Source organism: Panicum virgatum, chromosome 2K (assembly GCF_016808335.1).
Source record: "Panicum virgatum strain AP13 chromosome 2K, P.virgatum_v5, whole genome shotgun sequence".
In the NCBI taxonomy this organism is placed as follows: domain Eukaryota; kingdom Viridiplantae; phylum Streptophyta; class Magnoliopsida; order Poales; family Poaceae; genus Panicum; species Panicum virgatum.
Window position 1 is genome coordinate 48,065,645 of NC_053137.1, and position 12,947 is coordinate 48,078,591.

Consider the following 12,947-nt stretch of genomic DNA (forward strand, 5'->3'; position numbering starts at 1 on the left):
CATAGTGACCCATAATAAGAACCAAACTGTTAGAGCCGGTTGTGATCCAAACCACTACCAGCTTGAACTATAGCTTATCCTTTGATGAGTCGCTGTGTGTTTTGATGAAGTTGAGATAGGTCCACTAAAGATTCCACTAATAGTTGAGATAGGTCCACTAAAGATTCCACTAATAGTGCCGTGGATAGTAACTCGAGTTTTTTAAATTTGCGAGTTTGAAAATTCGATTTCCTACACGGATTTCCCTATACTGGTATTGTGTCAACTGAATTTGAATAGTGCCGTAAATAGTAACTCGAGTTTTTTAAATTATATATATATATATATATATATATATATATATATATATCACTACCCATCACCATCAGCGCCAGGCGCAACTAAACTTATACTCAGCTAGGACGCCAAAAGCACAAACACAAGAAACAGCTCTTACAATAAATTTTGAAGTTTTGCAAAAAAAAAATACACTATCTGTATACCGTTTTTCATCTGTTCTTACATCTTAATTTACATGCCCTTGCGAGTGATCGAACCGAACCCCTCGGCTTCTGAAATTCTGATCTCCAAATTAAGCTCGATCATAAGCCACACGTACGTACGTCGCACGGGCGGCGCCGCCCCTACCAGCTACGGTTTACGGAAGCTTGTTGTCGTCCCCGGCCGCCGCCGTCTGCTTGGTCGCGGAGATGGAGTTCTTGCAGTGCGCGATGGCGGCCTGGATGGCGCTCTGCAGCTCCTCCATGGTGCTCTCCTCCGACGACGTCGACACCTTCACTGACCCGCCCACCGACAGGTGCCCGCTGTTCGCCGGCGACACCCGCAGCGACGCCGGCGCCGACGACAGCTGCCCCCGCCGACGACTCCACCGCTCCCGCTCCCTCATCTCCCTCCCGGCGCCCGGGCCGTGCCCCGAGAACGAGTGCGGCCGGCGCCGCTGCTCCCGCCTGTCCAGCTCGGCCTGCCGGGAGAAGGAGGCGCGCAGCTGCTCCACCACGGACGCCATGCGCCTCTTCAGCCACCGGCCCACGTCCAACGCTCTCTTCGCCTTCTCCTTCCTCCTGTCCTCGGCCTGCTGCTTCCCCGCGGCGTCGCTGCTGCCGGTGCTCTCCTTTCTCCACGCGGCGGCGGCGAGGCCTGAGAAGAAAGGCGAGGCCTTGGTCCTGCCCCTGTCCCTGTTCCTGTCCCTGCTGCTCGCGCCGTCGGTCGTGGTGGCGTGACTGTGGCCCGTTCTTGCGTGGTGGAGGTGGCTGAGGTCGCTGCCGACGCGGCCGACGGGGGTGCGGGACATGGGGAGCGGGGGGAGGTGGTGGCCGCCGAAGGTAGAGGGGAAGCAGAGGTCGTCGTGGGAGTGGGAGGTGGCGGCGGAGAGGGGCGGCGGTGGGGGAGGGAGAGGCCGGGTTGGCGGCCTGGACAGCGGTTGAGGTGGACGTGGTGACCGCAGCCGCGGCGTGTCCATGGCTTTGAGCGCCGCGGTAGGGTTCGCGCGCATACGTGGGGGTGACAAGGTTAGGTGACCAGCTGGTGTGGGGGAGGGGGGGTGCATGGCGGGAGCTACCGGACGGACGACGCTATCGATTAACACCAGACCACGGGGACGGTTTTGAGTTTAACCAGAGAGCTTTGCTATGTGAATTTGGGACGGTGAACGAAGCATGGAGAAGATGAGCACTGTGCGATGAACTACCTGATGGCGTCAATAATGACTATATTAAAAGAAGGAGAACGGCATCGAGATGACGCGTTGATGTGACTTGGTCTCGCCATGACCGGGCAAATAAACAGTACACGGATGATGCGACTTAAAATCAAGGCAACCTGTTGAATGAGATTACATGCGACTTGATAAGATTACACTGATGATAACTTGATACTCCGTTAATACCATTCGCACTCAAACAACTGTGCGTACGTCTGGCAGAGATAATAACGTTCTTTTTTTTTTCTTCCGAGAAGACAGAAGATAACTTTCGGCGCGGCTGCACTGGAGTCTTGAACCCGACATCATACCAGATCGAAATAGGAAATGGTTCACAGCAGTTGGCTAAGCTCAGCTCCTTTCTTTCGGCATGCATGTAGCCAAGCTTACCTTACTAACTCCATCAGGCGTCTAGGACCCTCAAGCCCTGGACCGCCAGCAGTCAACCCACCACCGGATGACACGCAGTAACTATCTATTTGGCCATAACCTGAAACGGACAGCGCACTAATTGCGATACAGCCCGATCGTCAACTGACGCGTACGTGTGTCCGTACTCCGTAGCTCCATGATATGACGCCGGCCGGGCGTGTCGTCCCCAGCCCCAAGCCAATGATGAACCGACCGGGGCCTGCAACTGGTTTGGCCAGCTAGCTAGCTGTCATGCCTTGGCATTTCAGGCTTGAGACACTACTGCTAACCTGACGGCAGCGCGCGCGAACCACATGCAGGGCTTTGCCCGTTCGCCCGCCATTAGAGCCAGGGGGCGTCTCGCTGTAGAGCGCTTGACGCCGGCAGCGACCGACGCCGTCGTCATTTGCACAGGTGCGGCTGCCGGTGCCGATCGAGCTCATCAGGGACACACACGGACCGACCTGGCACACCATGCATCCACCGGATGACCTGCCCGGACATGTACACACAGCTGGTCCCGGAATGATCGATCGTCCAATGCAAGGGGCATGCTTCATCAGAGAAGATGAGGAGATGTTTCGTGTGGTTGCGGAACAGTGCGCGCAGATTCAGCGAGCGAGATCGAAGAAAAAAAAAACTCGTTTAAATCTGACAAGGATGTATACGCGATGAACCAGCAGAGAGCTACGTCGTCCAATTGCATTGATCGATGGCCGGCCGGGCCCCCTCAATTATCCCTTTTGTGCTCTTCCTTCGCGTGTCCTCGCCGAGACGCCGATGGAGCCGTGGTATCTTTCTTTTGATTAGTATACTCTAATCCTGTGAGCAATAATCCCAGTTAGGACACATCTCGCTCGCGGACACAGCTAACGTTGCCAGAAGAAGGCAGCAGCGTGCCGTAGCGCTGTCGTTTCTCATGTTCAGATCGAGTTATCGACGGCAATAAAGGTGATTCCGTTGCTGATGACGCGTTTGTCGTGCACCCTTTGGGGATACTATAATAATCTTTTCATCTATGTTGGAACCAATAACCAATCCTCACGGTCGGATCGATCAGCTAGCTCCTCTAGCTCTCGTTGTCTCTAACGCTATGTTGACCAGGCCAAGATTACAGGCAGAACGAACGCGCTGCTGGAGCAACCCCCTATCGGTTCAGAATGACTTTTTTGGTTCTGTCCATTCGGAGTACAATCTCGTCGTTGATTTCGTTGGGCCATTGTTGGTTAATCGAAGCACGACCTTTTGAACCCGTTTGATTTAATTTCGAGTAAGCATCGCGCGCTCACTTCTCTCTCCACGCGCACTCCTCGTCAAACTCGGCCGGTCAGCTCAATCCTCTCTGTTCGGTTCGCAAATCACAATCACGGCGCTGTTAGTCGACTATCAGTCTGCGATCACACTAATTGCTTTGGTGCAGTTTCCGCGTTACCCACTTTGGCTTTGTTTGGCAATGCTAGAATTCTAGCACGCACACATCCCGAAAAAAAAATCTCGCATGCATGAAGCACTAAATGAGGTCTATTTGTAAAACCTTTTTAGGGATGGGTGTAACTTTTCGCGACGAATCTAATGACGGTAATTAATTGATAATTAGCTATAGTGATGCTACAGTAACCATCATCTAATCGCGCGGTCAAAGGCCATTCTTCAGGGTCACCAGCGCGGGGGTTTTGAAATTGGTTTTGTAAACTGGCTTTGTTTAACACCGTAATTAGTGGTCAAAATTTACTATTCATTACCATGCTACCAAACCAAACAAGGGCTCTGTCACGGACACGTGGACCCGCATTGTAACGTTTTTTCTTGCTCTACTAATCTCTACAGTTGCCAACGCGAAATCGCGAATACGATACATAATCCGGCCGGCTAGCTGGTCACCACATCCAAGCACACCCCCTCTGCGTGACGTACATCATGGCCCGGCCGGCCGTACGCACGAGTTCCCGTGGATGGTAGCTACACCTCTGGCGGCTGGCGACGGCAGCGGCGGCGAAGCTCTCCGGCCCCATGGCATCATCCTCTGCCAGGTCCGAACAAGCGGAGGAGCGGCCGGCACGCACACGCTGCCGCGCGCGAGGGGGGGGGCTCTCGTGCCAGAGCGACGCACGGCCAAGAGTCCAAGACCAGCTCATCAAACATCAACACATGATTCGGCACAGCACCAATCAGGTACGGTCGCCATCCATCCATACCCTCGCCGGCCCGCCTCGCGTTCAAAGGCGGCGATCGAGGGCACGGCTAGCTCCCGCCGCGACACGTCCAACGCGCGGGGCCGGGCCGGGCCGCGCGTCTAATAATATACCAGCGAGCGGAGCTCGAGCCACGCCGTGTGATGCATCATGCTTGCTCGCCGATGGCCTCGTCGTCCGCCGCCGCCGCTGTTTGGCCTCGGCCGCCTAATCAATGGGCCGGGGGCGGTTAAGCGTAGCGGTCGATCGGGCGGCGCGTGAGAACCCACGGTAGGTGAGCCGTAGTCCCGGCGGGGGCAGCGGGCGCGCTGGCACGACGAAGCTAGTAGTAGTAGCTATCCGTGCGGCGCTGCAGTCCTCGCGTCGTCGCTCTCCGCTCTCCGGGGAGGCTCCGTCACCGGCATGCTCCTTCTTCCTCTCAGCTCCGGAGGAGACAAGGCGGGGATGGCGGATGTGCCAGGTGACAGTAGTGTGGGGGGAGAGCGATCGCCGGGGAAGGGGCCAGAGATTCCCTTCCCCGGATTTTTCGTCACTGGATTTAGAAAATGTGCGGGGGCGGACTCTGGCGCTGAGCAAGCGACAAGATGGCTCGTTTGGATGATGAGCAGAGCAGAGGGGCGTAGACATGGTCCAGTCCAGAGTATGGGTGGATGACAGTTACATGACGAGCAGCACTGATGATGGAGATTAGATATTACTCCATACTGTATGTAGACGGTAGAGTAGTACGCTGGAATGGGTCTGAAGTACAGGGATCATACTGATTTCCCGGTGTCCGGTGATTGACAGCGGATGTTTAGCAACAGCGGGCACGGGCAGTCCAAGTGCCATCAATCGACAGAATCCAAAGCTCCGAGCAGCAAAAGAATAACCAGTAAATCTCGAAAGACAACCATCGCTAAGCTTTATCATTTTTTCTTTCTCGGGCGTCGTCAGTGAACTGGCGTCAACAAATTACAAGAATATTGATGATCATTTAGACCTCTATGTACAAGGACAACGACCTCTGTACAGTTGAATGCCGTAGGAGCAGCTTTCAGCTTGGGCTGAACTGAGACAGCCGTGGTTCTTTGAAAAAATAAGATGGGCTCTCCTATGCTATAGTCCAACGGATGAATACATCTCCAGGCTGTCTGTCAAGAATACGTTGAATTACTCGACTGAAACGGTCAATCTATCCAAAGAATTGTTATGGGCTGACTACTGGTTCCAGCTATGAATAAAGGAATCTTTAGTGGTATGAAATAATGGTTCCGGCAATCAGGCAGGCCTAGCACATGTGACCAAAGACAGTTGGTGAAGAATCTGCAAAGATAAACATGCACCAAGACAAATTAGCAATCTGGAAGGCCAGCTAACCTCTATAGTACACTGAAGGTACAGGTGAATTTCCTAACAAAAAAAAAGAAGAAAAGAAAAGGAATGAATATATGTCAGATAACAAGGGAATATCCAAACTATTATGTTATACCTTTTCGTCTTCGTTTACCCTCCATGGCCTCTTTTTTATCATGACAGCTATGGCACAGGAAAGGACCTTGCCAACCTTGTAGTTTTTCATGTTGCAGTGGGTTGGCATGTAGCGAAATCCCTTGCCCAGATTTCAACCGTACCAGACAAACCGCACAACTAGAGCGCGCAAAAATTTTCTCAAGTGCATATCCGGTGGTTAGCCTGCACGTAATGAGTACATGTGAGATCTAAAGCCAAGTAGAAAAACCTAATATAATGTTTGATGTTAATGACGAGGGATTTTCTTATCATGAGTGTTCAACAAAATATCTATTGATTGCAAAATCAGGGACTATATCTTGAAACTAGCTAAAAATAGACAGAATCAAACTACACAAATAATAAAAGTGTATTTCTTATTTGGGTTCATATTAGAAACTAAGTGCTGTACTGGACGGATTCCTGTGGAAGAACCCAATCGGGAGGCAGAATTGACAGTATAATGCACGAAGACTATGCGCTCTACTTTTTAGACTATGCGCTCTACTTTTTATTCATTTCAACTATGGAACCTTTTTATTAGTTCCGGTACTAAAATTGAACAGCAAGGAAGCATAGACACATCCAAGATTTCTTTGGTTTAGTGATATATTTCTTGTACAAAGATAAAGTGTAAATACTATTGACATTACAGCGCATCCAAATATTAATATGTGTATCAACCAGATCTGGATGGTTTGAGGACAACTAACATGTGAATGATCAAAAGAAAGAAGACGATCCAAAGGTTGTGGGGTTGGGAAAGGAACCAGCAAACAATATACTGACCCAGATGAGGGATCACATGTATGGGAACAAACATGGGGCTGTGTTGCTGAAACCATCAATCAGTAGTGCCACTTTCTGTTTCCAATAGTTACTAAAAGTCTTGCTATTCTTTAGCAGACAGCAAGATCTGCTGTTGCTCATATGGGACAATCATGTGGAGTACCAGATCAAGATAACCATAGCAATTACACTAGCTGAGTGCCCGCGAGCTAAAAAGGTCTCTTTCATTGCCATAAACACAAGGACATAATCATAGTGACCAGATCTACTCTACATTGATGCACTGGTACACATGGACATCTCCATCACAATTTATAGTGATGCTAGTACTCGTCTTTCAAATGCAAGGAAAGTCCAACTATATTTTTATGATAAATTTATGTTTTTTACTTTTAAAAAATGCATGAGGTACAAACTATAGCACTAGCGAAGAATTTGAAAAAGAAAAACTGTTAGGACCACTACATGTTACCTTTTAGAAAGCATCGCAGAGCCATCTTCAAATATTTCTTCCACCACATCCGGTTCAGCATATTCACTATTTGTTTTGAAGGGCACATCTACAGATTTTCGGCGAAACATACTATTGAACGCAATCTTCCCGTGCCTCTTAGGAGGAGTTGGAGCTAGGCTTTCTGGAGGTAGTATGTCGATCACAATGCAAGTTGTGTCATCCCTGATTCCCCGAGGCCGGATCGCTTCCTAATTAGGATAAAAAAAGTACAAGTTGAGGATCATAAGATCAATCAAAGAACTAATGTGAGTCTTTCTTTAGAGAAAAGATGAGAGTTCTTTAGAGAAAAGATGAGAGTTACATTAACAATTCGATTGGCAGCTACATCTGATGGGAACCCACGAGAACAGTCAAGAGCCATTTCACAAGTCAAATCATCCCAAACGCCATCGCTCGCGATGATAATTCTGCCTCCAGCATTGGAAAGCTGTAAAAAAACACATGATTAGAGGATTAAATAGCATCACAGACAGGGTCACAGGGTGAGAACTGCATAGGTCATAATTAAAAGCAGATGACACTAAAAAAAAAGATCTCCAAGAACTTAAGTTGGCAGGGCATGTTTAGAACAAGACACGTGAAGTGCAGAACGGGGCATTCAAATGAGATGAACAAACCTTCACTTGCTTAACATGTGGAACAGGGATAATGCATTCACCAACATCAAAATCCCCTATCGATCTAGATAGGCACAAGCCACCTGGCCAACATCTCAGAGGTCCAACCTGAAGATACAACAGATATAATCTATAAACCCAAGACACTTAACAAGATAAAAATATTGAAGTCTAGGAAACCATAGAATGTATTGAACAAAAATGCTAATCAGTTTGCAGTGCTTGAGAAAAGGTAAAATACTAGCTCCCTAATTAAATACAGAAATTTGATAGTTAAATCATGGAGTAACAGATGACTGCAGGCAGTGGAAAGTTATACACCAAACATCCACACTATGTCACTTCTTCATATGCTAATTCAAGCACGCAAAGGATTCAGGATGAGTTACAAACCTCTGGGCCGCCGACAATATCCATTTTTCCAACCTTACTCCCACAGGCAGTTACTCGTTCAACCCTGAAAAACAAGCAGACTAAGAATCGCACAAATATCAAATAAATAAACATCAGCGGCAAAACGAAACTTACTCATCTGGGTTGGAGTCGAAACGATGATCAGCAGATAGATAGTAGACTGAGCCATCGGCAGATTCTAGTATGCAACGTGAATCACCAACAGATGCTACTGTTACGACCCACTCATCTACTATCACAAACGTCACAGTTGTACCAGAAGTTCCAGCTGAAAATGATAAAAGGAACATTTCTTAAAAGAAAAGGGCATAACTCATCTTTACAGGTATCTAAAAGACATGCAAACAGGAAAAAGGCAAGTTATACAAGAAAATCTGAACTACATACAAGGTTCTCACATTTTTCTATTCAAGAAGAAGAACAGAAATTGATAGATAAAGACACCACTGCGATGTGGCTTTCAAAAAAAGAGAGGGAGAAACATGTGCAATGTATGCCTGTTTATTGAAGGACTAAATATAGAAGTCTAAGAAACGTGCAATCGGCGTTAAATATCCTAAGCTGAACAAGAACAGGGCTGATTCATTACCTACTCTCTGGAAATCCTTGTCTGTCTTGACAAATGCTGCAACAAGCGCACGTGGGAGCACAGCAAGCCACTCATCCCTGCTCAAGCACGTAGGAATGGCACGCAAGACATTGTGCAGCAGATTCTCCTTAGCGTATATGGCAGCTCCAGATCCGTTGTGCCCATCAAACAGCTATCAGGAGAACACAGTGATCAACAATGGAATAAATATATTAAACACACAGTGATCAAGGATCAAATGCTAAAAAAACATAGTGATCGTCATCGATGTACCAACTGATAGCTATATCACCAAAATACAGCAAAACCAAAATGATCTACCGACAGGAGTTCACTACCCATCTGCTTCCCGGTAGAGTGCGACCACTCATAACAGCACAAATATTAAGATATGCGAGCATGGGTAAACTCATTAATCATGACCCACAATCACCAGGGCGAACAAAGTTTTCGACATTTCGTATGCATGATGGTCGCAGCATGCACTGTTCTCCATTTAAAAAAGAAAAGAAACGCCAACAACTTTTTCTCTCTTGACCGAAAAGTTGGAACAGCCATGCCACTTGCAAATCGGAAAAGGCGAAAAGCAAGCGCGTAGTGGCAGGCACGTACAAGCAGGGAGGAGCCCCCGCACTGCATGTCCAAAACCACACACAACTCCAGGGAGGGAGGCGGACGCGGCCTCTGCCTTGCCCGATCCCGAACCTCCTGGACTCGGTCAGAACAGGAGCATGGTAGACTAGTAGGCAGAGCAATCAGCATTGTAGGGGGGTACCGCGAAGACGGAGAAGGCGGTGGAGGGGTCCCCGGCGACGCGCTGTCCGGCGCCGGCGCGGAGCAGCGTGAAGTCCTCGCCCTTGCGGCTGCGGCTGGCCTCCCCGCACAGCACGTCGGGGCGCTCCATCCGCTCCTTGGTCACCTCCCGCCGCAGCAGCACGCCCAGCGGCACCGTCCCCGGCGACAACGCGGGCGCCGCCGCGGCCGCCATCGCCATCTATCGCCCCGCTCGCGCGCGCCGCCCTCAAATTAAAACCCTCGGATGGCCACGACGGAGTCCGTCCGGCCCTCAGGCGGCGGCTGCTGTCTCCCGCCTGTGCGCGCGTGCTCGGTCGCAACTCGCAAGGAACGCCGCGCCCGGCCCTGAAAAGAGGATCGCGCGAGGGGGGAGCGCCGCGGCCGCGCAGATATAGCGGGAGCGGGGAGGCCGCGATCGCGGCCGCCACGCGGTGCGTGGGCGCGGAGCACGCGATTGACCTGGACCTGGAGACGGACGGGGGCCGACTTGGATGGGATGGGAGGAGGCGAGGTCAGGCAGTGGCGAGGAGGAGGAGGAGGATGGCTGATCTCGATCGGTGCAGCCGGTTCGATTTTATCGGCACGAACACGCAATGCGGTTTTGATTCGGCTCTCGCTCGGTTGCGATCGATTCCCGTGGCCCCGTGCAGTGCTCGCTCCCCACTCCGTTCTCTCTCGCTGCGCTGTCGCCTCTCGGTGTGGTAAATTTCCTACTTATTTCCCAATCCACCTCGCACAAAAAAAAAATTCCCCAATCCAACCCTTTCCTCCATCCATGTGTGTTCGGCGTGGGCCTTGGAGGCGCCGCGCTGAGCTGGACACACAGACTGAGAACCCGAGAAGGCCGGCTTGGCTCGTGGGGGGCTGGCGGCTGCGACGGGCACAGAGAGCCCGGTCTCGTTTGACGGGGTCAGGTAGGCGCAGGCGCAAGCACACGCCGACGTCGTCGTATCGTATATTCGTATAGTATAAGCAGCAGCAGCAGACAACGATCACGCGCCGCGGCGACGGTTGCCTCGCGCCCATCGTCCGACGACGACGGCGAACCGAACAACAGGTGGCCGAGCACGTTCCGAAATGCGACCCGCCAACACCACAGCCACAGGTGGGTGTGGGCTGGTGTGCAATTGGGAATTTGGGATGGTGTGGGTGGCCGGGAAAGTCCAGGAACGGCGGCCAGGCAGGCCCATGCACTGCCGCTGGCGTCCAGACCGCGCGGCAGCACGTGTGCCCGCCGGATCCGCCGCGACACGCGTCGTGCTTGTTTGCGTAGAAAAGCGGAGGTGTCCGACGGCTTCTTCGTGGCGATACCACACTATCTGCGGGTGAGCTTATGCGTTGTGGTTGTTAATTGCGTGACGTGATGCGATGGTTGATTAATTAGCTAGCTGTAAGCCTGTAACGGAGGTCCATCAATGTTGAAGCTAAGTCCTCGCGTCGGTTTCTTCCGGTGATTGGTGAAGGAGACGGCCGGCGAGCTCCAAATGGAGCTAAGATGGCAGGGCGCCATTTTTCAACTGTGCTTGTACAGTTGTACCGCTTTTGTACGGGCTTGATAACACGGTGAGGCGGGAGTACATAGGCGAAGGCTATCGTATCTCCTACAGCTAATGCTTATAATCATATATAAAGCCAGTTTAGTTCAATAGATTAGGAGATGTAAGCTTAATTACGAACGTGCTCCACCTGTCTAAAAAACAAGTCATTCGAGAATTCAACTCATTTTTATTTCATTAAGAAAGTATACACGTGCATTCAAGAATCAATTAGTATCAAATATGAGTAATAAATAGAGACAAACATGGTTATTTTACATTCTCATTAATGTATCATACAATTCCTAGAATGATTTTATATTTTAGGGGCAAAGGGAGTAAGTCATAACACCATATTATTTTTCAATAGATAAAGCTACATAGCAAAAGGTATTCTCATGATGGATTTAGTGGCAGCGACCATATATTGTCACTCCATCTAACTTTTCATATATTGATGAGTCAAGCTTAAAGAAGTTGGACAGAATCCTTAATGACCTGCATTTGGAATTGGAGGCAGTAGTCAAACAAGACTAACAAAATTATGCTAGTATATCTCGCTACTATCTTGTTGCTTTTATCGCCTGGCAAGCTAGCTACAACCAACTTTTGTACAAGTAATGTGCCCATCTCTCGTTATGGGCCGACTCAGATGTGGCAAGCTAGCTACAACCAACTTTTGTACAAGTAATGTGCCCGTCTCTCGTTATGGGCCGACTCAGATGTTAGTGGCACAAAACTTGAGCATAGACTCCATAGCTTACAAAGGGCCACGGGACTCAACGAAGTTCTAAGCCACATAGACTCCATAAAGCTTGTATATATATCTCTGACAATAAATGTTGTTCCTTTCAAAATGTAGTAGGTCTTTTTACTAATTTTCTAAAAGTACATTATCACCTACAATACCACATGAATGCTTCAAAACCAGATGAAACCATATAATAAATGCATTTACAATACCAAAAAAACGCCAGCATTTGATTAATTCTTGCATTTCGCAAGATAAATCTGGTTTTGCCACTTTCTAAAATGCCGGTTCGTAGAGATCAATACCAAGACGGGACCACCCATTATTGTTCTAGAATTGGGTAGAGGAAATCCAAGTGGATTATGAAGCATTAAAAAGGAGTCCCGTATCTAATTGTCAGTGTGCGTGGTATGGACCATCTTGAACTGGAAGCAACAGAATCACTATGGGCTTGTTCGGTAGTGCATCCGCAGCTGCTGCAGCAAGCAAAGCCAGCCACACACGATCTATGAGAACTGTGCTACTTGGATGCTAGGACTTGGTGACTAGGCTGCTAGGAGAAGCTAAGGCGTTTGGGGAGCGGTTCCCAGCTTCTGCGGCTGCAAGAAGCTCCAGAAGCAATAAGCTCCCCCAAACGGGGTTGCTTCTCCCCCCAGAGAGAAGCTCCAAAAGCTCATTTTACACTGCAAGCCGAGAAGCAAGTCAGGACGTGCTTCCCGAGCTTTTGGCCTCCGCCTCCTTTCTCCCCTTCGTGCCGACCGCTCAGCCCCTCTCCGCTGGCCGCGCCCAAGCCCCTCGCCGCCCGCCGCCCCCTGAGTCCTTCCCTCGCCGGTCTTCGCCGTGGCCCCCTCCCCCTCGCCGGCACCGCCCTGAGCTCCTCCGTGGCCGCGCCACCTCGAGCTCCCTCCCTCGATGGTCGGCGCCGCCCGGAGCTCCCCCCATGGCCGCGCCGCCCGGAGCTCCCTCCCTCGACGGTCGGCGCTGCCCAGAGCTCCCCCCATGACCGCGCCGCCCGGAGCTCCCTCCCTCGACGGTCGGCGCTGCCCGGAGCTCCCCCCATGGCCGCGCCGCCCGGAGCTCCCTCCCTCGACGGTCGGCACCGCCTCGAGCTCCCCCCATGGCTCCGGCCTTCAGATCCGGCCCTCACCAC

The 12,947-nt window shown here is 50.5% G+C and overlaps 2 protein-coding genes across 2 annotated transcripts; both read right to left on the reverse strand.

The window, feature by feature from the left end:
• Positions 1-413: 413 nt before the first annotated feature.
• LOC120681270 (probable BRI1 kinase inhibitor 1) lies at positions 414-1,660 on the reverse strand. Its single transcript, XM_039962786.1, has one exon. The coding sequence runs from the start codon at positions 1,544-1,546 to the stop codon at positions 638-640; it is 909 nt and encodes a 302-aa protein (XP_039818720.1). The 5' UTR covers positions 1,547-1,660; the 3' UTR covers positions 414-637.
• Positions 1,661-5,177: 3,517 nt separating this feature from the next.
• LOC120681281 (probable protein phosphatase 2C 69) lies at positions 5,178-10,105 on the reverse strand. The gene is made up of 9 exons (XM_039962795.1): positions 9,492-10,105; positions 8,717-8,888; positions 8,242-8,395; positions 8,107-8,170; positions 7,714-7,821; positions 7,398-7,523; positions 7,055-7,284; positions 5,774-5,976; positions 5,178-5,607 (listed from the first exon to the last, which is right to left on the reverse strand). Exons 1-9 carry the CDS (start codon positions 9,708-9,710, stop codon positions 5,573-5,575), a joined length of 1,311 nt encoding a protein of 436 aa, XP_039818729.1. The 5' UTR covers positions 9,711-10,105; the 3' UTR covers positions 5,178-5,572.
• Between the last annotated feature and the right edge of the window lie 2,842 nt (positions 10,106-12,947).